This window comes from Herpailurus yagouaroundi, unplaced genomic scaffold (genome assembly GCF_014898765.1).
Source record: "Herpailurus yagouaroundi ecotype Mexico unplaced genomic scaffold, PumYag 182, whole genome shotgun sequence".
Classification (NCBI taxonomy): domain Eukaryota; kingdom Metazoa; phylum Chordata; class Mammalia; order Carnivora; family Felidae; genus Herpailurus; species Herpailurus yagouaroundi.
In genome coordinates this window covers 27,867,206-27,891,273 of record NW_024412413.1, presented here as the reverse complement: position 1 = coordinate 27,891,273, position 24,068 = coordinate 27,867,206, and the positions used below count along the sequence as shown (strand labels likewise).

General features: G+C 42.3%; 1 protein-coding gene across 1 annotated transcript in view; it reads left to right on the top strand.

Moving 5' to 3' along the window:
• Positions 1–8,897: 8,897 nt before the first annotated feature.
• PLEKHG7 (pleckstrin homology and RhoGEF domain containing G7) overlaps positions 8,898–24,068 on the top strand; it is a 69,028-nt gene continuing 53,857 nt past the window's right edge. The window contains 5 exon segments of the mRNA XM_040490423.1: positions 8,898–8,998; positions 12,703–12,887; positions 15,593–15,690; positions 16,443–16,760; positions 16,796–16,963. Of these exon segments, the coding sequence (XP_040346357.1) occupies positions 8,898–8,998; positions 12,703–12,887; positions 15,593–15,690; positions 16,443–16,760; positions 16,796–16,963 (870 nt within the window).

The window sequence follows — 24,068 nt, the reverse complement described above, 5'->3', positions numbered from 1 at the left end:
CAAAACAGTGAAGTAAAACCACATTCAGAACCAAGGAAAACATGTTGGAACAATGAGTGAAGGATGCTTCCATTTCCCTAATCTCTGGACAATGCTAATATCAGGAGAGAATAATTAGAGCCAAAACTTAGCAAAGTTAGCCTTAGTTTATGGATCCACTGAATTAGAATTGCTTAAATAGGGGTACCTGGGTGGCTCAGTCGGTTAAACGTCCGACTTGTCATGATCTCACGGTTTGTGGGTTAGAGCCCCACATCAGGCTCTGTGCTGACAGCTTGCTCAGAGTCTGAAGCCTGCTCCGGATTCTGTCTCCCTTTCTCTCTGCCCCTCCCCCCACTCACACTCTGTCTCTGTCTCTCTCAAAAATAAAGAAACATTTAAAAAAATTAGAATTGCTTGTATATCCTTCAACAACAACAACAACAAAACCAGGGTTCTGCTACAGGGTTCTGCTGATGAGAAAATGTCACGAACATCAAAGTGGTGCCTTAAACATTTTGAAATCCAGTCATTTAGGAGTAGAACAAGAATTCACTTGAAATAATCCCAGATGGGGCGCCTGGGTGGCGCAGTCGGTTAAGCGTCCAACTTCAGCCAGGTCACGATCTCGCGGTCCGTGAGTTCGAGCCCCCCGTCAGGCTCTGGGCTGATGGCTCAGAGCCTGGAGCCTGTTTCCGATTCTGTGTCTCCCTCTCTCTCTGCCCCTCCCCCGTTCATGCTCTGTCTCTCTCCCAAAAATAAATAAAAAACGTTGAAAAAAAATTTAAAAAAAAAGAAATAATCCCAGAAATAAATAATATGAAGGATCTGTCCTGATAAATGTCAAGACTCTATTCCTGTGGTCTTCCCAGGACAGTTTTAAGTGAGAAATATATATGGCAGTGAACGGCCATTGGAGTACATCTGCTTCGTAGTGTGAATAGGTTCATTCCATATGACAAAGGTGCCATTATTATGCCTTGTGACTTATAAGTTCCAACATCCTTCTCCTGACAAATGTTACTAGTCCAATGACTGAGAGAAGCAGAAGTCAGATAGATCTGGTTTGAGTTACAGCTCTGCCGTTCATTAGCTGAGAGCTGAGTGACAATTTGGACAATGTACTTTACTTCTCGGAACTTCAACTTCTACATCTATAAAACAAGGATATGATAGTGCCTTCCTCCTGTGGATTTTGAGCATGGGTTTAGAAGACTACCTAAAATATAATACAGGGACAATAGATTGCTTTTATCTTGTTGTTGTTGTTGTTGTTGTTGTTGTTGTTGTTGTTGTTATAACCTGCATGGGCATGGTCCTGGAAGACTTTTTTTTTAAATACCAAAAAGCTATGTGTATATCCATTTGTTTGTGAGTTCCCAGTGACTTAGAAGGGTTGAAATATATGGGCCTTATATGAATTCAGGGTGGAGGTGGTTGGGGGGAAGCTGCTATGAATTACTGGGTCCAAGATATTTCTTTCATCTAGTAGTGGTAGTAGCAGCAGAAGTAGGTAACAGTACTAGTAATGAGGCATCATTTCAGCTGAAATACTAGAAAAAACGAAAAGACCTTTCTATGTAAACTGAGACCGTTAGCTATGTTCCTCCCTGGAGACATACGCTAAATCTTGCATGAGTTGAAGACTGGCTTGACAGAGGCAGAGGGACACAGCTAGAAGCTGAGAAAAAAAACAACCCAGTTTTTGATAGTTACATGAGCTGGCATTACAGATGAAATCCAGAAAGCCCTAAATGCATGGCCATTTCTCCCTAAGGCATTTATGAAGTTTCCCACAGTCTCACGATGCTTAGGCGATGAAATTTCACAGAAAGGAGTGCTCTGTGACAAGCATGCCATAGACCTCATCCTTGAGACATCTAACATAGGTGGACTAAAGTTAACTGAATTCAGTGTTTACATATGTGATACCGAGTCAAAAAACTACAAGACATGTCAACAGTCATGAAAAACAGGCTAGTAATCAAGAGCAAGAAAAAAGCAATACAATTAGGTCCACATATGACCCATACATTGGAGTCAGCAGACAAAAACTTTAAAATAGCTATAATAAATATAATAAATGTGCCCCCCAAATGGTAGAAAGCTGAGAAAAATAAAAAGGAAGGTAACACAGAATCGTATCTATTAAATAAAATAAGAATGGAAGTTCTAGAACTGAATGAATAAAATATCTGAAATTAAGAATTCATGGGTGGGTTTGACAGTAGACTAAAAGTGGAAGACAGAATTAGTAAAATCAAAAATAGGTCAATAAAAAATTTGCAGACTGAAGCCCTGAAGTTTAAAAAAGGGGGGGTGGGAAGAGAATGTTAAAACAATGATCCAATGTTAAAACAATTTTGTATTCTTAGAATAAGAATACTCTTTGAATTCTTAGAATAAGCCACCCCCACTGCAGTGGAGCAGCGCCTCTCCAACTTACGTCAGTCCAGCTCTTTCCCCTCTTAGAAGGTCAAAACACTACAGCTGACATCCCTTGACTTGCCCCAAGCTAGAGCCTGAGCTTCCCTCATCCCATTATCACCACCCTTAAAGACCTGAGGACCAGGAGCTGGGCCACAGCCACAGGTATCCTTGGTTAGCATAGAAGTTTCTTGCTACCATATTACTGCTCTAGGATGTAGCCTTCTGAACACTTACGAAGAAGATCTTCATTCTGACACAGCCCTAAGTGTTACAAGTTTTTATTTATTTAGAGCCAAAATCTGCCTCTCTCTAAATTACAACCTAATTCTGGTATGAAGCTATCCAGAATAAGACTATTACCACATAAAAGTTGTTTAAATGCAGGAGGGTCGCATATACTCCCAGCTGTCTCATATAAGCTAAACATCTCCACTTCTGTTGACTAAACCTTACCTCTCTGTTAATTGCGACTCTTTTAGATATCTGTGATAGAAACCTAGCTAACCTCGGCTTTAAAAGGGAGAATTTATGTCACAGCTGGGAAATGTAAGGGATTAGAACTGGCTTCATGCATCCATATGCTTTATTTTCCTTGAGTTGACCTCACTTTGGAGAAGGTGTTCCCAAATGGTAGCAGGTATGGCCACGAGCAAAGCCCAGTTGACGCCATCTTCACAGCATGTGATTGAAGATCAAGCAGTACCTGCTTCTTGGAACCCTAGCAAAAGTCTTGATTGACCTGGATGGTAATTCTCGTCAACTACTAACCAATCACATTGATGATAAACTGTTCTGACTGACCAGCCCTGGTTCTGTGTTGAGTGGAAGAGGGAAGGAAAATCAGCCCCATTCCAACCAAAAGAAAAAGGATACAATTACCAGAAGGGGCTGAAGAAAACCACTCTCATCTAGCAATGTCCTACTACAGATTACAGTGATATCAACAGTCTTGATTACATTTTTTAAAGTCTGCACAATGGTGTTGGAACTTGTGAAATAATAAGAAATATATATTTTGGTTTCTGCCCCTGGGTCCTGACACAGAGCTCCTAAAACCCTTGTCATCCCCTAAGCAGTAGGGGTTCTTAGAGCATCTTTTTGTTCTAACGTTTGGTCTTTGACCTGAGTTTCTGACACAAAACTCCTAAATCCCTTGGAATTTCCTGGGTGATAGCAATGTCTTTTGTTCTAATGAGATGACTCTGGGTGGGCTCCAGAATAGCTCTCAGATGGGGCTGGTTATGAGAAAGACCAGTCATAATCAGCAGCTTGGAATGTTCAACCCCGTCCTCTATCCTCTGAGGAGGGGAGAAAGACCAGATATGGAGTAATAATCTAGGCAGTAGTAATGAAGCTTCAGTAAAAATCTCTAAAGTAGAAGTTTGGAGAGCTGCCAGGTTGGTGAATACATGTATGTGGCAGGAAAGTGGCATACCCCAAATCCATGGGGACAGAGCCATTCTTGTATTCCTTATCATAGCCTTTATTACATAATAAACCAGTACATGTAAGTATCTCCCTGGGTTCTGTGAGCTGTTTTAGCAAATTATTGAACCCAAGGAGAGGGTTGTGCGACCTCAATTTATAGCCAATTGATCAGCAACACAGGGTACAACCTAGGATTTGTAATTGGTGTCTGAAGCGGGCACAGTCTTGTGGGCTGAGCCCCTGACTCGTGGAATCTGCCGAATTCCAGGCGGATCGTGTCAGACCTGCACTGAGTTGTAGGACACCAACTTGGTGTCAGAGAATTGGTCAGCATGCAAAAAACCCACATATCTGGGTACAGAGTGTTGGTGTGAGTAGAACTAGTGGAAGCAGAGGGAGAAAACAGTACCAGTCCCATCCATAAAGGTCATGACCTAATCGCTTCCCTGAGTCCTCACCTAATACCATCATATTTGAGGGTTAGGTTCCAACATATGGATTTGGGGAGGACATGTGCAGACTATAACGGGACCTAACTTTACCTATATATTTTTCACAGAGCAATGTGGGGAATAAGTTTAGGAGTTCCCTGAGCTTGCACCAATGGGTTAACAAGGCTTTGGACAAAAGCATATAGAACGGGCAAACAGGTAAACAGGGTGATAGACCACCACAGCAGCGTGAAATTGCCTGGAGATAATTAACAAAAGAAAGGTACCTTGTTGAGCCTGAGGTAGCATGCGCTGTCCATCTTATCCCCTAGAAAAGTTAAGATCAACAGACACGCCACCCGGTGCCTGCCATAAACAGCCATCTGCTCGGCACCAGGATTTTGTTTTGTATTGACCCAAACCCCTAACACCACATATCTTCAAACCCCCCCTTTCTCTCATACACATGAGTTAATAATCACTGTTTCTCTGTCTCTTTCTGCATGTCCATCACGTTTGTAAGCCTTCTGATCCTAATAGATATGGAGCAAGGACCCTTGCTCGGGGTGGGGGGGGTCTTGTCTCCTCCTAGACATTAGCCTCTCTCGTATTCAATTCTGCATCTGCTGTCTGGCTGACAAGAGAGAACTCCAGACTCAAAGTCTGTCACAGGGCAACACGTTTCTGTATTGCTTATATACATCCACAATATATAAATATAAATACATGTATGAGCATGTACACACACATACACGCTCATATTCTTTTTAAAAATCTATAAAGCATGCTGAAATGCTACAGTTAGGAAGTGAGTACATGAGAAACTTATTTTCTTTTTTGTATGATTTAAAAAAATTGTTTTTAATATTTATCTTGAAGGAGAGAGAGAGCGTGAGCAGGGGAGGGGCAGACAGAGAGGAAGGTGGAGACAGAGAATCTGAAGCAGGCTCCAGGCTCTGAGCTGTCAGCACAGAGCCTGACACGGGGCTCGAACTCATGAGTGGTGAGATCATGACTGAGCTGAAGTTGGACGTTCAGCCAACTGAGCCACCCAGGAGCCCCTGTATGATTTTTAAACACTTCTTTAAAAACTTATTTTTGAGAGAGAGCAAGGGAGGGGCAGAGAAAGAGGGGAACAGAGGATCTGAAATGGGCTCTGTGCTGTCAGCAATCAGCCTGATGCAGGGCTCAAACCCATGAACTGTGAGATCATGACCTGAGCCGAAGTCAGACCTTTAACTCACTGAGCCACCCAGGCACCCCAATTTTGATACATTTTTAATATATAAAAATAAAATGTAATAAAGAAATGAAATCTCTTTCATTGTGTATCCTAGTCATACACCATTTTCTTGGATTTCTGTCCTACTTCAATCAGTGAGGGGGGTTGTCTTGTGTAATTTTGATCATCTGTCCATTTCATCAGCCACACCATCTATCAGGGGCATCCACAAATCTGATAAACAGAACTTCTAATCCATCATACAAACATTTATAAAAATGTTGATTGACACAGAAACTTGTGACCCCTCTGTATAGCCTGCTGTCCAACTTACCTTCATGCGTTTTTTCAGGGTACAATTGGTCCCCATTATCCTACCTGAACTCCAATTTAGCCCACATTTGCCCTGAAAGATAGCTGGAAAATCTTTGTTAATTTCCACGTTAAAATTAAAGTATACCTCATACACATACAAAATTCTCCTTACATATGAAAAGCAGAAAATAAAAATATAAAGCATTGGTTTTTCAGACAGTGACATATAGATCCCTGGAATCTTTCCTGAGTTGATTGACCCTGTGAGCTGAGTTTCTAACCATGTACAAAGAGCACTCCTAGGCTAAAACAAATTGGATAGCCACCAAATACAGCTATCTCTGTCTGCTAAAAGAAACAAGAAATGAAACTAAGTAAATCCAAGTGATTATTTAACTTTCTAATGTATTATCAGCCTTGTACACTGATAATTCCCCAACAAATGCACTTGCCATGCTAATCACTTTCTGATTATAATAATCTCCAGAACAACAACCTGAGAAATATTCCTGCATGCAAAGAAATAAAAAATATTATCAGGTAAGGTGCTTTTAGTCATAAAAGTTTAAAGATGACTTTATTTTTATATAATAACTGTAGGTTGTACAACAAATAGTATATACCTATTACATTTTGAAAAATAGTTCCATCTATATACAACAAGACAGAAATATGACCTATCTCACAGGGTCCCTTTGCTTGAGAAGGACTCATAATTGTCATTTGAGAAAATGGATCCACCTTCTTTCCATTTAGAAATGATTCTAGTTTGGGACACCTGAGTGGCTCAGCCATTAAGCATCTGGCTTCAGCTCAGGTCATGACCTCACCATTCGTGAGTTTGGGTCCCACTTTGGGTGAGCTAGAGCCCCACTTTAGTAAACACAAGCCCTTCATGAGCCCCACTTCTCTCTCTCTCTCTCTCTCTCTCTCTCTCTCTCTGCCCCTCGCTCACTTGCACTCTCTCTGTCAAAACAAACAAACAAACAAACAAACAAACAAAAGAAATGATTCTAGTTTATGTAACAAACCATGTTTTCTCTCTCCACCCCCCACTTCCTTTGCTGTCGTCAGGAACATTTTCAGAAGAGCAGGAGGTTTATGCCTCTCGGATTCTAGAGCTCCTGCTGCTTCTGCTTATTCACCTCCTGAAGTCTTAATTCTCTGTTTATAACACCACAGTTGGCTACTGTGGAGATAATTTTGACATAATCACACTAGAATTATGACTTGGGGACAGAGAACATAGTGAGGTGGGGGAAGTCTTACAATGGTTCCTAAACCGCAACGACAAACCAAAACCAGGATAATTTTCAGCCAAATTATCTGTTCTAGCTTTACTACATTTACAAATAAAATTCACAGACTCATTTCCCCCCCTATTGGGCTTTTAAGACTCATTTCTAGGGTTATTATTGCAGTCATTAACTTCTTCACAGCCAGAATTCTGACAAGGGAGGCAAACTCAGTCACTTTTAAAATGTCATTGCGAAAAATTGGTTGAGTCAAGCTGGATGAAATGTGCTGGGTAAGCCAGCAGCAGCTCAGGACTTCAGCACCAGTCAGAAATGAATTTCACACGTAAATCTCATCTCCACTCTTTCCAAAGTAGGCGAGTTGCTGCTGGTTTAAGCAACATCAGTAGAAATTCATTCACGGAAGTCTAAGTGTTACTGTAAGCCCCTGTTGAACGTCAAAGCAAAATTCAAAGCAGCCCACATTACAATTAAACGAAAGAAATAGACCCCACGGTGCCTCCGTTGGGTGTAGGCAAACACAGATGGGCTGGTACAGAGCCAGGGCCAGCCTAAGGAATTGTGAAATCGTAGCTGTGCCTACTTCGTGGGTTTCTGTGATGTGTGGTTGCTTGGTTTATTTCCACTTCTCCAACTGGCTTCTACCCCTCAGAAACACTAAAATCATACTTCAGGCCAATCTGATGTCAAAGAGTAAAAGAAAGATATGGCTCAAGAGGTAGGGGATGTTTCTGGCATAGCTACATACCAATACAAAAACATTTTTTTTTAATACTTTAAAATTTAAATTTTAAATTTTAAAATAATTTTCAAAAGTTAAATTACTATCAAAAAGACTGTAGTTGGCACCGCCTATTGGGCCCCCCTCCCCAAGTCACACTCTTGAGTAATCCCTTCCCTAAGAAAGTGGGTAGGACCTATGATTTGCTTCTAATCTATAGAATATGACAAAGGTGATGGAATGTCACCCCTGTGCTTATGTTACAATAAATCTACAAGACTCTATCTTACCAGACTGGAGGGAAAAACTGCCCCCTGGCCTAGAAGAAGCAGGCTGTAGTATGATCTGCCTATGGAGAGGAGAGTATGGCAGGGAATTATGGGTGGCTTCTAGGACTGGAGATCCTCAGATCTACCATTACAAGGAACTGAATTCTTCTGACAACCACATGAGAATTCCATATCCAGGATTCCTAGATGATGGCAAAATAAAGACAATTTCAGATATGAAACCGTTTGGAATATGTACTGCCTAGAAACCTTTTGTTTTTTTTAAATGTGTTTTATTTATTTTTTGAGAGAGAGAGAGAGAAAGAGTGCTAGCAGGGGAGGGGCAGAGAGAAAGAGGGACAGAGGATCTGAAGCAGGCTTTGTGCTGACAGCAGAGAGCCCAACATGGGGCTCAAACTCATGAACCATGAGATCATGACCTGAGCCAAAGTCAGATGCTTAAACAACTGAGCCACCCAGGTGCCCCAGCCTAGAAAACTTTCTTAAATAAGTACCTCAAAGAGGTTGAGATATATTTAGAGGCATGGAGACTAATAATTTTAAACATGGTTTCATTGAGTTGTATAACCCTAAAACCTACAAGAAAACTCAAATAAAAATCCTACCTCTTTCAAACACTAGGGAAAATTTTTTTTTTTTAGAAATTGGGCAATTCAAAGATATGTATTAGCCAGCAAGTCATATAAACAAGTAAGCAAACCAGGATATAATCTGTCAGCCCAGACATACTTTTTTAAGGACACTATTTACTCAACCAGAGCATACATAAACAAAAAAGTGCTCCTAGCATGAGCATACCAGAGAATGAATTTCTACAAAGACAATATGCCCAGGTACCAGCACACAGATCAGAAAATTGAACATATAAGCATCCCAGAAGCCACGCTCCTGCCTCCCCCCAAAGATAAAAACGATCATCCTAACTTGTAAGACTATTGATGAACTCTGCCCATTCTTGTTCATGTGAATGGAATCACAGAGTCTGGCTTCTTTCATTGAACATCATGTTTGAGGCTAGAGCAATTGTTCCTTTATTTTCATAGGTGAGTATATCAGTGTATCTGTCAGTTGATGATGGACATGATATTGAAATTAGCACTGGGGTTTTTCCAGTTTGGGGCTATTATTTGTAGTGTTGTCAGAAGAAATAAGACCACATACACAATGACAAATAGGATTCAACACTAGCCTCAGGAATATTGTAGGAACTGGCAGAGAACGTGATGAAATGGATGCTGTTTGTCCCATCTGAAACATAAAGCCTGTCCTCAGGTCTACTCCTTTCATATAGATATGGAAGTATTGGAATATGGACATCGCGTTGTCAGATTAGTTAATAAAATTCACATTTTTTTAAATTAATTAATTTTTAAATTTACATCCAAGTTAGCATATAATGCAAAAATGATTTGAGGAGTAGATTCCTTAATGCCCCTTACCCATTTAGCCCATCCCCCCTCCCACAACCCCTCCAGAAACCCTCTCTTTGTTCTCTGTATTTGAGTCTCTTCTGTTTTGTCCCCCGCCCTGTTTTTATATTATTTTTGTTTCCCTTCCCTTATGTTCATCTGTTTTGTCTCTTAAAGACCTCATATGAGTGAAGTCATAGGATTTTTGTCTTTCTCTGACTAATTTCACTTAGCATAATACCCTCCAGTTCTATCCACATAGTTGCAAATGGCAAGACTGCATTCTTTTTGATTGCCAAGTAGCACTCCATTGTATATGTATACCACACCTTCTTTATCCATTCATCCATCGATGGACATTTGGGCTCTTTCCATACTTTGGCTATTATTGATAGTGCTACTATAAACATGGGGGTGCATGTGCCCCTTCAAAACAGCACACCTGTATTCCTTGGATAAATACCTAGTAGTGCAGTTGCTGGGTCATAGTGTAGTTCTATTTTTAATTTTTTGAGGAAACTCTGTACTGTTTTCCAGAGTGGCTGCACCAGTTTGCATCCCCACCAGCAGTGCAAAAGAGATCCTCTTTCTCTGCATCCTCACCAACATCTGTTGTTTCCTGAGTGATTAATTTTAGTCATTCTGACAGGTGTGAGGTATCTCGTTGTGGTTTTGATTTGTATTTCCCTGATGATGAGTGATGTTGAGCATTTTTTCATGTGTCGGTTGGCCATCTGGATGTCTTCTTTGGAGAAGTGTCTATTCATGTCTTTTGCCCATTTCTTCACTGGATTATTTGTTTGTTGGGGTGTTGAGTTTGATAAGTTCTTTATAGATTTTGGATACTAACCCTTTTTCTGATACGTCATTTGCAAATATCTTCTCCCATTCTGTCGGTTGCCTTTCAGTTTTGCTGATTGTTTCCTTCACTGTGTGGAAGCTTTTTATTTTGATGAGCTCCCAACAGTTCATTTTTGCTTTTGTTTCCCTTGCCTCTGGAGACATGTTGAGTAAGAAGTTGCTGTGGCCAAGGTCAAAGAGGTTTTTGCCTGCTTTCTCCTCAAGGATTTTTATGACTTCCTGTCTTACGTTTAGGTTTCTCATCCATTTTGAGTTTATTTTTGTGTATGGTGTAAGAAAGTGGTCCAGGTTCATTTTTCTGCAGGTCGCTGTCCAGTTCTCCCAGCACCATTTGCTAAAGAGACTGTCTTTATTCCACTGGATATTCTTTCCTGCTTTGTCAAAGATTAGTTGGCCATACATTTGTATGTCCATTTCTGGGTTCGTTCTCTATTCTGTTCCATTGATCTGAGTGTCTGTTTTTGTACCAGTACCATACTGTCTTGATGATTACAGCTTTGTAATGTAGCTTGAAGTCCGGGATTGTGATGCCTCCTGCTTTGGTTTTCTTTTTCAAGATTGCTTTGGCGATTCAGGGTCTTTTCTGGTTCCATACAAGTTTTAGGATTGTTTGTTCTAGCTCTGTGAAGAATGCTGGTGTTATTTTGAAAAGGAATGCAAAAATAAATATTTTCTTTAAAAAGCTTGCAATCCAAATTTTTCTGTAAAATCTCTTAATTTTTAACGTTGGGTTAATTTTTTTTAAGATAAAGGACCAATCAGAACTCCAGAGCTTTCTGTCTCAGATGCAGATATTGATGAAAGAAAAATAGCTTGTGGACTTTAGACTGCATGGGACACATCCCAGGTGGCTTTCTCCACAACCAAGATTTATCCTGATCCAATAACCTAGACCAGAGACAAAAGCATGCAGAGAGCTCCCCCTCTACAGTATAGGAGAGAATCTTCACGTGTCACACTGAGACCTAAAGGGCCACCTTCACTTTCAAGGCAGTTGCCCCAGGGTCCTGAAGGAAAAGCTGACCTAGGGATTGCCTGGTCAGCCAGGGCTCCCCCTCCCCATCCAAAATTCCTCCCAACTGCCCTTCTCCTTAGAAGTTGCGCTATTTTCTTTCTTGGTAATAACTTTGTGACCTTTCTGTAGACTCTTAATTTTCCTATTTAAGTTACAACCAGAGGTTGGAAGTTTCTGGGTGGGGATCAAATATTCCATTATCATGTCCCCCGGGAAAGACAGTTTTATAATCATGCATGCGTGAGGAGACTAGGAGATAAAGGACGACCTTCCTTCTACAAACCAAAAGCTGAAACATTCTATTCATTTTTCTTTCTTCCTAAAGTGAAACAATTCATTTCTAGCCTTGGCAGGAACTCAGACTCTTTTTTGTACTGGCTTCATGCTGGTAAAATAGAGAAATGCCCTTGATGCCTCATTTTTGGTACGGTGGCGGGGAGAGTGGTAATGGTTGAAAAGGGAGGAGTTCAAGTCATTTTCCACAGTTCTAAGTGAGTGATGTTCTAATAAGGCCAAAAGGGGAACATTAAAGACTAATGCAAAGTTTATCGCAAAGCCAAGATGGATAAAATTAGACCCGGTTTTCCCTATGGCAACAGTTCTCAAATTTCTAACAAATGTGAAAATCCCCCCAGGAGGACTTGTTAAAACACAGACAGGCAGCCCCACCCCAGCATTTCCAGTGCAGGAGGTGGGGGAAGGTGAAAGTTTCCCTTCCAAAGGAGTTACCAAGAGATGCTCATGCTGCTGATCCAGGCACCCCACTCTGAGAACCACTGACAGCAGAAACCTTCACAAGAAGTACATGTAATGATTCTAAGCAATGAACACATCAGTAAGTTAGGCTTAATTCAAGTTTGTTTGAATTTGTTTTTATAAAGATTCCGCAGATATTCTGTAGCATTGCATACATTCTTGGGTCCTGCTTAAATGGGAATGCTGTACCTGCACATATTTTTCCATTCCCATTTAAATTATTTGAAGATTAACACTCACAGATTTGTTCCCAAGTACGATGATCATTTCCTCTATTATTCGGTGCTTATCAAAACAGCCCACAAATTAAATAGAGCCACACAAAATGTTTTCAGATGCAAGCAAAGTCAAATTGAAAGGAATGATTCTCAAAACTTTAGAGAAAATAAAGAGAAGAGAACCACCTCGCCGAACAATCAGTGATTATTACTGAACACCTGGAGGTAAGGAAAAAGCCACATTTGCATCATTTCTGAATCGGATCATCCATTGTTCAACAAAAACAAATCACCAGACTTTGTCTTAGCCGGTCTTAGTCTTAGATTCTGAACTTTCTTTCCTTTGGGCTTTTTCATAAACAAAAAACTAGAAAAGTCTCTAAGGAGGAGAAAGGCCAGTTTCTCATTCAAACTCGCCTCAAGTTCACCTGCACTCGGCCTGGAGAGTCCATAGTTACAGGTGTGGAACCTGTTCTTCCGAGCCTTCGCCTGGCCATTCACTCTGGATCTGCTAACTCCCCTGTCGGGCCACACTGGGACAACGTCACCTTCGGAGGTAGACCATCCCACTGGTGGTAAAGCCAACATTCTGGGGCTGTTTCCCTCTCAGACTTTCCATTTGTTTAGATCCTGTTGCTACCAGTTTCTCTTGGTTCTGGCTGGCTGGTCTCTTCAGGTCTGAGTAGAATGGGTGAATCATTAATCTGTGTGGTTTAAATTTGAGGACACGGAGATTCCTTCCCCGACTGTGTGGGTGGTGTTTCCTAGGTTCTTACAAGGCTTGGGAGGTCAAAGCCTGGTAAATCTTTTTAATGATCATGTGTTGTGTTTGTCTTTCAGAGAATATAAAGGAGAAGAGTTAGCCTTACTTTTCTGTTACCTTTTGACTCCTTACCAGATCCATGGGGGTAATCATTTGGGGAGGGCCTCCCAGGAGCCCATGCATTATATCCACTAATCCCTGCAGCCATCCAGGGAGGGAGGTACTCTGACGCCCTTTCATAAATGTGGCCTGGAGGCTGACAGAGGGGGTCACAGGCTAGCTGGCAGTGAGGTGGGGATAGCCAGCAGGAGGTAGACTCCAGAGGCTGGGCTCTCTGCTCTCTGCAAACTGCCATCCAGAGACCTGCTGTATTTAAAGTTTCTCCGGTTCTGCGGTGAATCATGTCAGCCATCACTACTGCTTTAGTTCCAATATTTCAGACACCGACCAATAAATAGTATTTAATGATCCTTACATTATATGGGACATAATGACTTCCTACTGGCCACAACAACTGGAAACAAAATCCAAAGCAGGGTCCTAAACCCTCAGAGGAGGAGAAAGAAGTCACAAAGACCAAGGGGAAGCCCAAGGACTAAGAATTCTGATAAAGCTCTTCTGCAAGTGCCTATGGAAACGTACTGAATCCTTTAGTGGTGTTGCTGCCTAGAACTTGGACGTGGCTATAAAGGAGAAAATAATACAATTTTCTGGGTGTGTATGTATGTAAAAGTACCTGTACCTCAACTTGGCCATTTGTTCCTTGAGAGAATGAGGAACAGGCCGCTCCAATTCAGGAGCTGAAAAGAAACCTAGTATCATCAATGGTGACAATAGGCCTCTCATTCTTCTCCATCAAAGTTGGTAGCAGCCTTTCAAGCAGCAGCCAGAAATTATTAATCTTAGAACAAAATCAGTTCAACCCCATTGTAGCTAAAATGTAAGTTTCTTCGCTGGTATCACCCTCTTCCATCGTCCCCAAAATAAGGTACGTCGCAAGGTACGTCACACATTTTTGTCCTACATGTGAAGTTTTGTAACTCCGCTGAAAATACTAAAGCAAATATTTTTTTAAATGTTTATTTATTTTTGAGAGAGAGAGAGAGAGAAAGTGAAAGAGAGAGAGAGAGAGAGAGAGAGAGAGAGAGAGAGGGCGCAAGTGGAGAAGGGGCAGAGAGAGAGAGGAAGACACAGAATCTGAAACAGGCTCCAGGCTCTGAGCTGTCAGCACAGAGCCCGAGGCAGGGCTTGAACCCACAAACTGTGAGATCATGACCTGAGCCGAAGTCGGATGCTGAATCAACTGAGCTACCCAGGCGCCCCTCAGCAACTCAGTATTAAGAATTACAGATTTCTTTTGTAGGTAAGAATCGAATTGACTTTAATTTGTATCTAAGAAGTTCCTTGAATAACTCTCCAGTCTAAAATCTAGTATCTGTTAGTTTCATTTGGCCTTAAACCAGATGAGAACCAGACAGTAAACATAAGAGAACATGGAGTTCCCCAAGTCAATGTCACAGTATTGTCATGACAACATAATAACATTGGACTCCTATTCTTTATTGATGTAAGAACCTATGAATCCTCTCTACATAGGGTCATTGGACCTCTATGCCTGAAACAGACTGGAAGAAATAAAGGGGAGAGAGGCTGCTTTAGGCAAGTACCCCAACTGTAATGAGAAATAATGAATAAAAACTTGAGAATATATCGGTGTGAAGCCATTTAGTCATATGCTATAAAAATCTGTAACAATTATTGTATTCTTCATAAAGCTATGGTAAACATAGTAACAACCATTGCATGTCAACTAGTACAATGAGTGATAATCAACATAAAGAGGCTAGGTCATCAAGAAAAGATATACAGCTGTTCAGTGTTCTCTATTATCAAGTTGAGGAGGTAAATAATACACTGTAGAAAAAGATCTACTAAAAAGTGTTGTCAGTGCAATTAAAATCATGGAGTACTAAAGAAAATTATTAGTTATCCTTAAAATTTGGCCATTCAAGTGTGTTCATTCCCAATGCATTCCAGATGGCTGAGTTTTGCTTTAGAATTAGACTTGTTAAAATTGTTACTGGAGATCTCATAATATGTGATCAATTACTGATACGTCATCTATAAACAAGCCATGCACAGTCTGAAACCGCTTCCCAAATTGTCCATTGCAAAGGAAGATAGTATCTTATCCACAGCCCCACACCAGGCCTGTAAGTAATTGAGAGGTGACTCTTACACAATCTTTAGCAGGATGAGTAAGGATCAATGCTTTCCCACACAAAGCTACTTTCTTCATACTGTAAACTACAAAATAACAGAGCTGTAGTAAGTCGTTTCCATGTTGTCATGGATCAAGTTGTCAAATGGTAGAATCAGTTTACCTTGAGCATGAGAAAAGTATAATTGAGAGATCATTCGGCATTAGTGAGTCCTAGAAAGCACCTCTAATCACAAGAAGTAGGGCATTTGGGTGACATATGGGTTTTTCTTTTCAGATTTGCAAGTTATTTTTCCAAAATTCAAGGATAGACAAAAACCTAGAACGCCTTTTGCAAAATTCTTTACAGCGATGACTGAAACCATGCTTCATCCTGTAATTTAAATCTTGAGGGAAAGGGTTTTGTTGTCGTTGTTGTTTTTTTCTTAATACATATATATTTTTAAACTTTTATTTATTTATTTTTAAAAGAGAGAGACAGAGACCATGAGCCGGGGAGGGGCAGAGAGAGAGGGGGAATAGAAGATCCAAAGATGGCTCTCCATGGACAGAAGAGAGCCCGATGCAGGGTTCGAACTCAAGAACTGCGAGATCATGACCTGAGCCAAAAGCAGACGCTTAACCAACTGAGCCACCCAGGCTCCCTGTTCTCCTTGTTCTTATAGCCTTATATCCCTGAAATACACTAAAGCATAAGATAGATAGATGATAGATTAGATTAGATAGATAGAGAATGTAAGAAATGTTAATGTATATTTAATTGTCTTAAAATGGAATAATCAAAAGGTGTTGAGCTTTGTGGCTTCAGAAAGTCTCGTAGGTCACTAAGGTTCTTAAAACATTTTTTGTTTCAACCTGGAAGGCATAAGTAAACAGTATACAAATTTCAACATACAAACTATTCAGATGGGAAGGTTGGAATCGTTTATGTTATTTATCCTCAAAACTTAAAGGATGCTAATAACTGGTCTCTACCGATGTCCCGTGACAAATTAGAGGTTTTCACCTGAAATTTCAGATACCTTTTTTTTCTCACGTTGCTCTGCCTCATTTGCAAAAGACTGCACACTCTGCTCTTCCTCACTAAGAATGCAACAACCTGCATGTAAATTTTTCCTCTGGAAAAGGGCAAAGACACACCAGAGGAAGAGTGGCACTTGAATTCAGAAACTGAACAACCCCAGTGTGGTCCCAGGAACAGCAAGTCCAACAATGTCCCCTGGAAGCTTCCGGCAATAGGGGCTCTTAGCTGCATAGGAAAGATGGAGCCACCCTGCCCAGAGGTGCAGATAAGAGGCTGTGGGGCATCTCCTCGGTTCTCTGTGAGGAGTCTGTCAAAGAAGCACTGCGAGAACCAGGAGAATCTTCTCCACTCTGACCAGCAAGCCCCAGACCACATCTCTACGTCTCCCACTTACAGGAGATTAAGGGGCAATGTCTGTGGAGTGTCGTCACACTGCTGCCTCAGCAAGAGACCTAGGAAGTGCTCACCTGGAAGGAGCCTGGAAGCCAGCAGGAGCCTGCAGGCTCTCCATGTTACCTCTCCAAGAGTCCGCCTGGAAGCCCAAAGAATTCTTCACATTCTCTATCGCCCTTGAGACTCCAACCAAGATTCCCTCCAGATCCCCAAAGGTCCTCAACACAACTGGCTCATTTGAACCCCTTCTCCTATCTATGGCCATACCACCCTGAACACATCCAATCTTATCTGAACCCCTTCCCCTGCTTCAGCCCATCAGTGGGGGGTCTTTTTCCCAGGCCTCTCTTCCAGAGAGAGGAAGCCACTCACCACCCAGCCCTGCCACAAGGCCTCCTGGTTCTCGGGTAACACGGTGTCGGACCTCCCATGCTCGATCAGAGCACTACAAGGCAAGATGGGTCTCTGGGTTGCCATATTACCCCAAATGCCACGAGGTCCTATGATGGGAGACAGCACAGGAAGTCACACACTTTTCAGGACATGTTGGCTCCAAGTAGTTTGGAGAAGAGGGAGAACAGAGGTCTAGTTCACTTTCTTCTTCTAGAGTAGAAGGTCAGGTTAGCGATGGTCTGCCGGCCATTGGATATAGTAAAGGCAGCCCTCTTGCGAATCCAGGCCGTTGAAGACAACCTGGTAGGGCTAGTTTAAAGGCAGAGAAAGAACGAATTGTTCAAATATCTAATCTTCTCCCCCTCCTCACCAAAAAGAAAATATCCAGAACATTTTAGCTAGGAAAGTTCATTGCCTCTCTTTTCCAGATGTCTGCTTTGGAATTTGGGGTGGATTTAAGCAAAACTGAAACATACATTTGAAAAACTTATTTCAGAGAGAATTGCACCCAGCCAGCTGGGCACGTCTTTATTTTCTCTAATGCTGTGAAAACTGTCCACTGCTGACTTTTCCCTCTCTGTGGCTGTTCTGTCATAGCAAACCTGATGGCACATTAATCAGGGCACTTTGCTTTACAGCCCCCGAGTCGCTTAACATTTATGGGTGACAGAGTCTTAATTTCAAGAGTCTCCTTGAAGGCAGAGCATTTTGCTGTGGCTTTTGGGGGCAAGGTATGACGGCCACATGCGGTCATGGTTTTCATTTTGAATTGCCAATGACTTGGCCCTGTGGCTTAATTAACATCCACTTAGTAATTGGTTTTGTCAGGCTGAGAAAATATAAAGGCCAGCAACATTCAACAGCTCTTCAAAGAGAAACTCAGAGGACAAGGATTAAAAACAGCAAGATGCGCTGTTTGAAGCTAGGACGACCTTTCAAAGGTCTCTTCTGACAGATCGTGTCTGTATTTGAGAAGCAGGCAGGCTGTGTCAGAAACCAGCTCTGGATTGTCAGCATGGTCCCCAGGGATGCGCCGGTGGGCTTGCCATTCTTCCTGGGGATGAAGAGCCTCTGTGACGGCAAGGGAAAGATCCATGCTCCGTTTCACCCACCCCGTTTGCAAGCTGGGCAGGAAAGCCCTTATTTCACTTGGAAAGTCACGGAGAAATTGTCAGGAAGTGGCCATTGTTTTATTACAGGACCTCGATCCTCAAGCAAAATATTGCTGTTTTCAGTAGGAGGAGTGAGATCCACGTATGCCATCTTTGTTGATTTTAACCCTCTTAACCCCAGTTGATCTAAACATATCAACTAAGGCTGAGGACATTTACAAAGCCACACGGGAAAATGCAGATTATCGCGTTAGTGTTTCCATTAGCTATTCCTATATGACCAACCACCCCAAACCTCAGGGGCTTAAAACAACAACCAGCTATTTTTTCTTATGTATCTGTGCATCTATCAGGTGTGAGTTGCAGTAGGCTGGTCTCAGCTGGGTAGTTCCGCTCTGCATGTTCCTCGTCCTTTTCACGGAACCAAAGGGTATATTCTTCTTACGGTGAAAGGAGAGGTTCGGGAAGACACTTGCAGCATGGGCTCGGTGTCTGTCCTAATTCTACTGGCCAAAGCAAGTCACATGACTGAACTCAGTGGGGGTGGGGTAGGAAATTATGTGTCACCTACATGGGAGAGCACGGAAGTGTTACTTGGTAAAGGGTGTGGATACAAAAGTTGGTGCGGGGCGCCTGGGTGGCACAGTCGGTTAAGCGTCCGACTTCAGCCAGGTCACGATCTCGCGGTCCGTGAGTTCGAGTCCCGCGTCAGGCTTTGGGCTGATGGCTCGGAGCCTGGAGCCTGTTTCCGATTCTGTGACCCCCTCTCTCTCTGCCCCTCCCCCGTTCATGCTCTGTCTCTCTCTGTCCCAAAAATAAATAAACGTTGAAAAAAAAAAATTAAAAAAAAAAAAAAGTTGGTGAAGAATGGAATTATTGATACAAATCTTCTACAGACACAAATGAGAATAAAGCTCTAAAACAATACCTGATTCAGGTGTGTCAGAGGAAGGGAAAGAGAGAGCAGTCTCAGAGAAAGATGATGATGTTAGAGTCGATCATGCAGAGTCTAATAGGGTGTTTGGGATTTTGTTCCTTACCCTAAGAGCAGTCTGAAACCACTGACTGGACGGACACGGCCAGATGGATATAGGGTGGACATGACATTAAGGTGAGAGAGGACTCCAGCAGAACAATTAGAATGTTCAAATATGAGAAGTTAGTAGGCTAGGCTCTGATGAACGCACTGGAGTTAAAAAGAAGTATTTCAGTTGAGGAGGTATTAGGAGGTAGAATCATCTAGACTTTGTGAATAGTAGACCATCAGGGTGAGAGGAAGGAAGTTGTCAAGAATGACCTCCAGGCTTCTGGCTTGCATCTCTGGGTGGCAGATAGTTCCATCGACCAATCTAGGTAACCATGTGCAGACGGGTGAGGGAGAAGAATTGGGGAGGGCGGGTTATAGGTCTTGATGTCAAGTTTGGGCATCTGACCTCGGCTCAGGTCATGATGCGGTTCACGAGTTTGAGCCCTATGTTGGGCTCTGTGCTGACAGCTCAGAGCCTGGAGCCTACTTCGGATTTTGTCTCCCTCTCTCTCTGCCCCTCCCCCTCTCGTTCTCTCCCTCTCTCTCTCTCTCCTCTTTCTCAAAAATAAAACATTAAAATAAATTAAAATTTAAAAAAGAATGCTTCCTAGAGCAGGTAAAATCTGTGTGCAGCTCTGGTTATAAGATGGAGTTACCAGACATACAGTTTAAGTGATAGGACACAACCAGCCAGTTGCAAAAGATAGCATGCAGGTAATTTTTACTGACATGCAGAATCTTTGTAAGATGATAACAGAACTAGTTTTGGTAAATTCAAAGGAACAACTTGGCAGGGAACCTGGGTGACTTAGTCAGTTATGTGTCCGATTCTTGATTTTGGCTCAAGTCATGATCTCACGGTGGTGACATTGAGCCCCGTGTCGGGCTCCACACTGAGCATGAGCCTACTTAAAGTTCTCTTTCCCTCTGCCCCTCTCCCCTGCTCTGTTTTTTTCTCTCTCAAAAAAGTGTTTTTAATAAAATAAATGAATGAATGAATAAATAACATGTCTATTAAATGATATAAACCATGAGCTAGCAAACTATGGCCTCTGGGCCAAATTCAGTCCTCCATCTGTTTTCATAAATAATTTCGCTGGAACACAGCCACACCCTCTGATTTGAAAACTGGTCTTGGCCGCTCTTACAAGCCAATGGCAGAGTTGCACTACAGTCATTACACAGACCATAGTGCCCATCAAAGCCTAAAATGTTAACAACCTGGCAGTTTATTAAAAAAGTTTGCTGACCCCTAGGATATTCAATGAAGAAGTGCTTGCCTATATGTGTATCAGTCAGTCACAACATTTTTTGCCTTATAGAATAGACATGAACCCTTTTGTAAAAATACTGATTCTTCTTTTATTATGGGGTTTTAACATGTGGCCTGACAATTGAGCAGGCTCATCTCAGTTCTGAAATCAGCTCAGGGTTACGACCTTGATTCCAGGTTTTCGTGAACTTTTTTTTCTTGCTGCCATTCCCTCTCTCCCTCTGTACTATTCCTTTGAACTCACACTCACACTCACTCCAAACCTTCTCCTATCACCAAAATTTTTTTTCCTTCTGGAAAAAAAATCTTTATAGTTCATTCTTACTAAAGTGTGAAGGACTTTAGGCTTAAGGGATATCTGTGCTCATCTTTCCAAGTAGAGCAGTGTATCCTTTCCTTTTGGGGGAGGAATTCCTCCCTAAACCTATGTCTAAGACACTCCTGCATTTCTTTTCCATTTGTCTGCTTCCAGAGTCAAGACCTTCCTGAGGGCAGAGACCTCTTATTTACCTTTAATCTTTGTAAGACGATGCCTCGGTCACTTAGTCGGTTGGCAGGCAGGCTGGCAGGTGGCTTGACTTACAGTGTCACTTATCAATCCCTGATTTGTTTGTGTTTTGACAGAGGACATGACTTGAGGCCAAGCGATGAAGGTGCGTTGGTGGGATTTTAAACATCAGGAAGCAAACAGGGAGATTTTATGGGCAGGGAGATCTTTCTAGCCCCCTTAAAATTTATAACAGAAAGCCATCTGCCTCACTTAATTTTTCAGTCTTCCCTGAAGCTGAAAAAGGAAATGGACAAACCACCTCTAGGAACCATGCTGGTCGTGTCTGACCACAGCAAACCCCTCAGGCATAGGCTCCTCTTAAGAATGTAACAGACCCCACCTACTCCCTGTCAGGTTTCCCTTAGGAATTTGACAAAAGACCGAAGTATGGCCCCAGACCACCCCTCATACAATGGAAATGAGCCAATCAGGAATGGACAACCCAGCACCTAGAGCTCTCGGGGTAGAACCTGAGAAGGAACAAGGCGGAAGGGAGGGGGTGGTGACCAGAACCTTATAAACAAGGACCCTCCCCTATACTCCTGGGGCATCACTTTGGAATGTCCCCTCTCTGTAAAAAGAGCTTTCCTACTATTCTTCTTTTCTAATCTTATATTCTAATAAATTTTTGCCTGCTGCTCATTTCCTGTCCACCTCTTCTTTCTTTGAAGCGGCGACACAATGAATCCTGAGTATCGTGGTAAAAAGCCCTACAACAGTAACATCGGCACAAAACCCAAATAGCAAGGTATTCGAAAATCTCTCGAGGAAGAAACCAGACAAAAACATTGAATGCCAGTAAGACATCCCCCACCCCCACCCCCTCAAGTCAGATCTGAAGTAGCACAACATAGTGTTAGGGAGCTTTTAGAATCAAACTCCCTGAGTTTGAACCCTGTTTCTCTCCGGCAGTGTGGTCTCAGGCATGGTTCTTAACTCAAAACCTCAAAATCTTCACCTGTGAAATGGGGATGCAAATAGTACTCATCTAATAGGCTTTGGATGTGGTAAATAGAGCAACACAAATATTAGTGTTTTGGTTTTTTTTAAACCATGTACTCATTCATTCATTAAGCACTTCCTGTATGCAAGTTACAGACCTATTCTTTCTAAGATATTCTGATCTGAGAGTAAAATGGTCTATCACCCGAAGTTCACCTGAGGTGTCTGAACATTAGATTCAAAACAATGTTATATCCTCCACAGACTTTTATTTAAAACCTGACATACACGTAGCACTGTCTCTAAAGCTTGGGTGGCACCCGAGAGGGAGAACACCCTGTCCGGGCTCTTGCAGAGCCTAGAAGCTTGTTAGAAATGTACTAACTAGACGGGGCGCCTGGGTGGTGCAGTCGGTTAGGCGTACCAACTTCAGCCAGGTCACGATCTCGCGGTCCGTGAGTTCGAGCCCCGTGTCAGGCTCTGGGCTGATGGCTCAGAGCCTGGAGCCTGTTTCCGATTCTGTGTCTCTCTCTCTCTCTGCCCCTCCCCCGTTCATGCTCTGTCTCTCTCTGTCCCAAAAATAAATAAACGTTGAAAAAAAAAATTTTTTTTTTAAAGAAATGTATTAACTAGAGACTAATAGATTGTATATTGATTGTTGGGTTGTTTGGGGTTTTTTTTAGCTTTTTTTGAAAGATTTCACACTCCACAGCATCATATTTTACTGGATTGCACTTTCTCTTTTTCTCTCCATGTTTTTGCGATATAATTGACATACAACATCGTATAAGTTTAAGGTGTATATTACAACAATTTGATATATGTATATATTGCAAAATGATCACCACCATAAGTTTAGTTAACATCCATCACCTCATAGTTGCAAATTTTTGCCCTTTGTGGTAAGATAGACGGCATGTTGTTAATTAGTCAGAAGGGGAGACTGGGGTCTCAGGGAGGCTGAGCTGGGCATGGCTGGAGGGCAAGGCTGCCGGCCAGCTTCCTTTCACAGCAGGAACCATGTGTTATTCTTCCACTGGCATCGGCTCCTCGAGAACAGACGCTCCATGTACGCAGGGATCATGTCTGTTTTGTTCATTCCTATATCCTTAGTGCCTAGAACACAGCCTGGCGCATAGTGCATGTTTATTTAAGAAAAAAGGAAGTTAGTGGGTGAGTTAGTTAAGTTAGGACAAGCCTGGTAGGGGAAATTGTATGATGATCCCTTTTGTGTTTTGTATATTTTCTCCACCAGATACTTTTCTCCCTCCAGCATCTTGTAACCTTCCCCATCTTCCCAGTCTGAATTGTGTTTTCTCTCTTAAGTGTACCTGGAGTTGCTGGGCATTTGCACAAGTATTGCCTCTTCCCCCTGGGCTGTATTGCGACTTCCATTCCACAAGGACAGTAGCCTGAAAAGCTGGTGAGAGCGGGCAGCTACCAGTACCAGCAGCTGCCCTGGGGGTGGCCCACACGTGTGTTTGGTAACTACTGCGGGGTGAGCCCTGGAGGTCACAGCTTTGGGAGTTCTCCACACTGATGAGACTCTACAGGCTGGCTCTGTTCTGTGTTGAAACTGGCTTGTCAGGGATGAGTCTTCTGTATGTTCACTCCACATTCATGAAGGGGCCACTATGTATCAGGCCCTGGACAAGAGCCACAGGCTCCCTGTCCTTTCTGAAGTCTCAGTGGGATTCTAGAAAATGGAATCTTTTGGTAGAAAGTTGAGCTGGAAATTATAGTCAAACAGGAAAAGGAACGTTCCCAATTATCTTCTGAGACTCGTAATGGAAAAATATATCCCAGATTTCACCGACTGGCAATCTATTTGTCATTTCTCTGTTGATTATTTTAAAAGGGGATATTTGGGGCGCCTGGGTGGCTCAGTCAGTTGAGAGTCCAACTCTTGGTTTTGTCTCAAGTCATGATCCCAGGGTCGTGGGATCAAGCCCATGTGAGGCTCCGTGCTGAGTGTGGCACTTGCTTAAGATTCTCTCGGGGCGCCTGGGTGGCGCAGTCGGTTAAGCGTCCGACTTCAG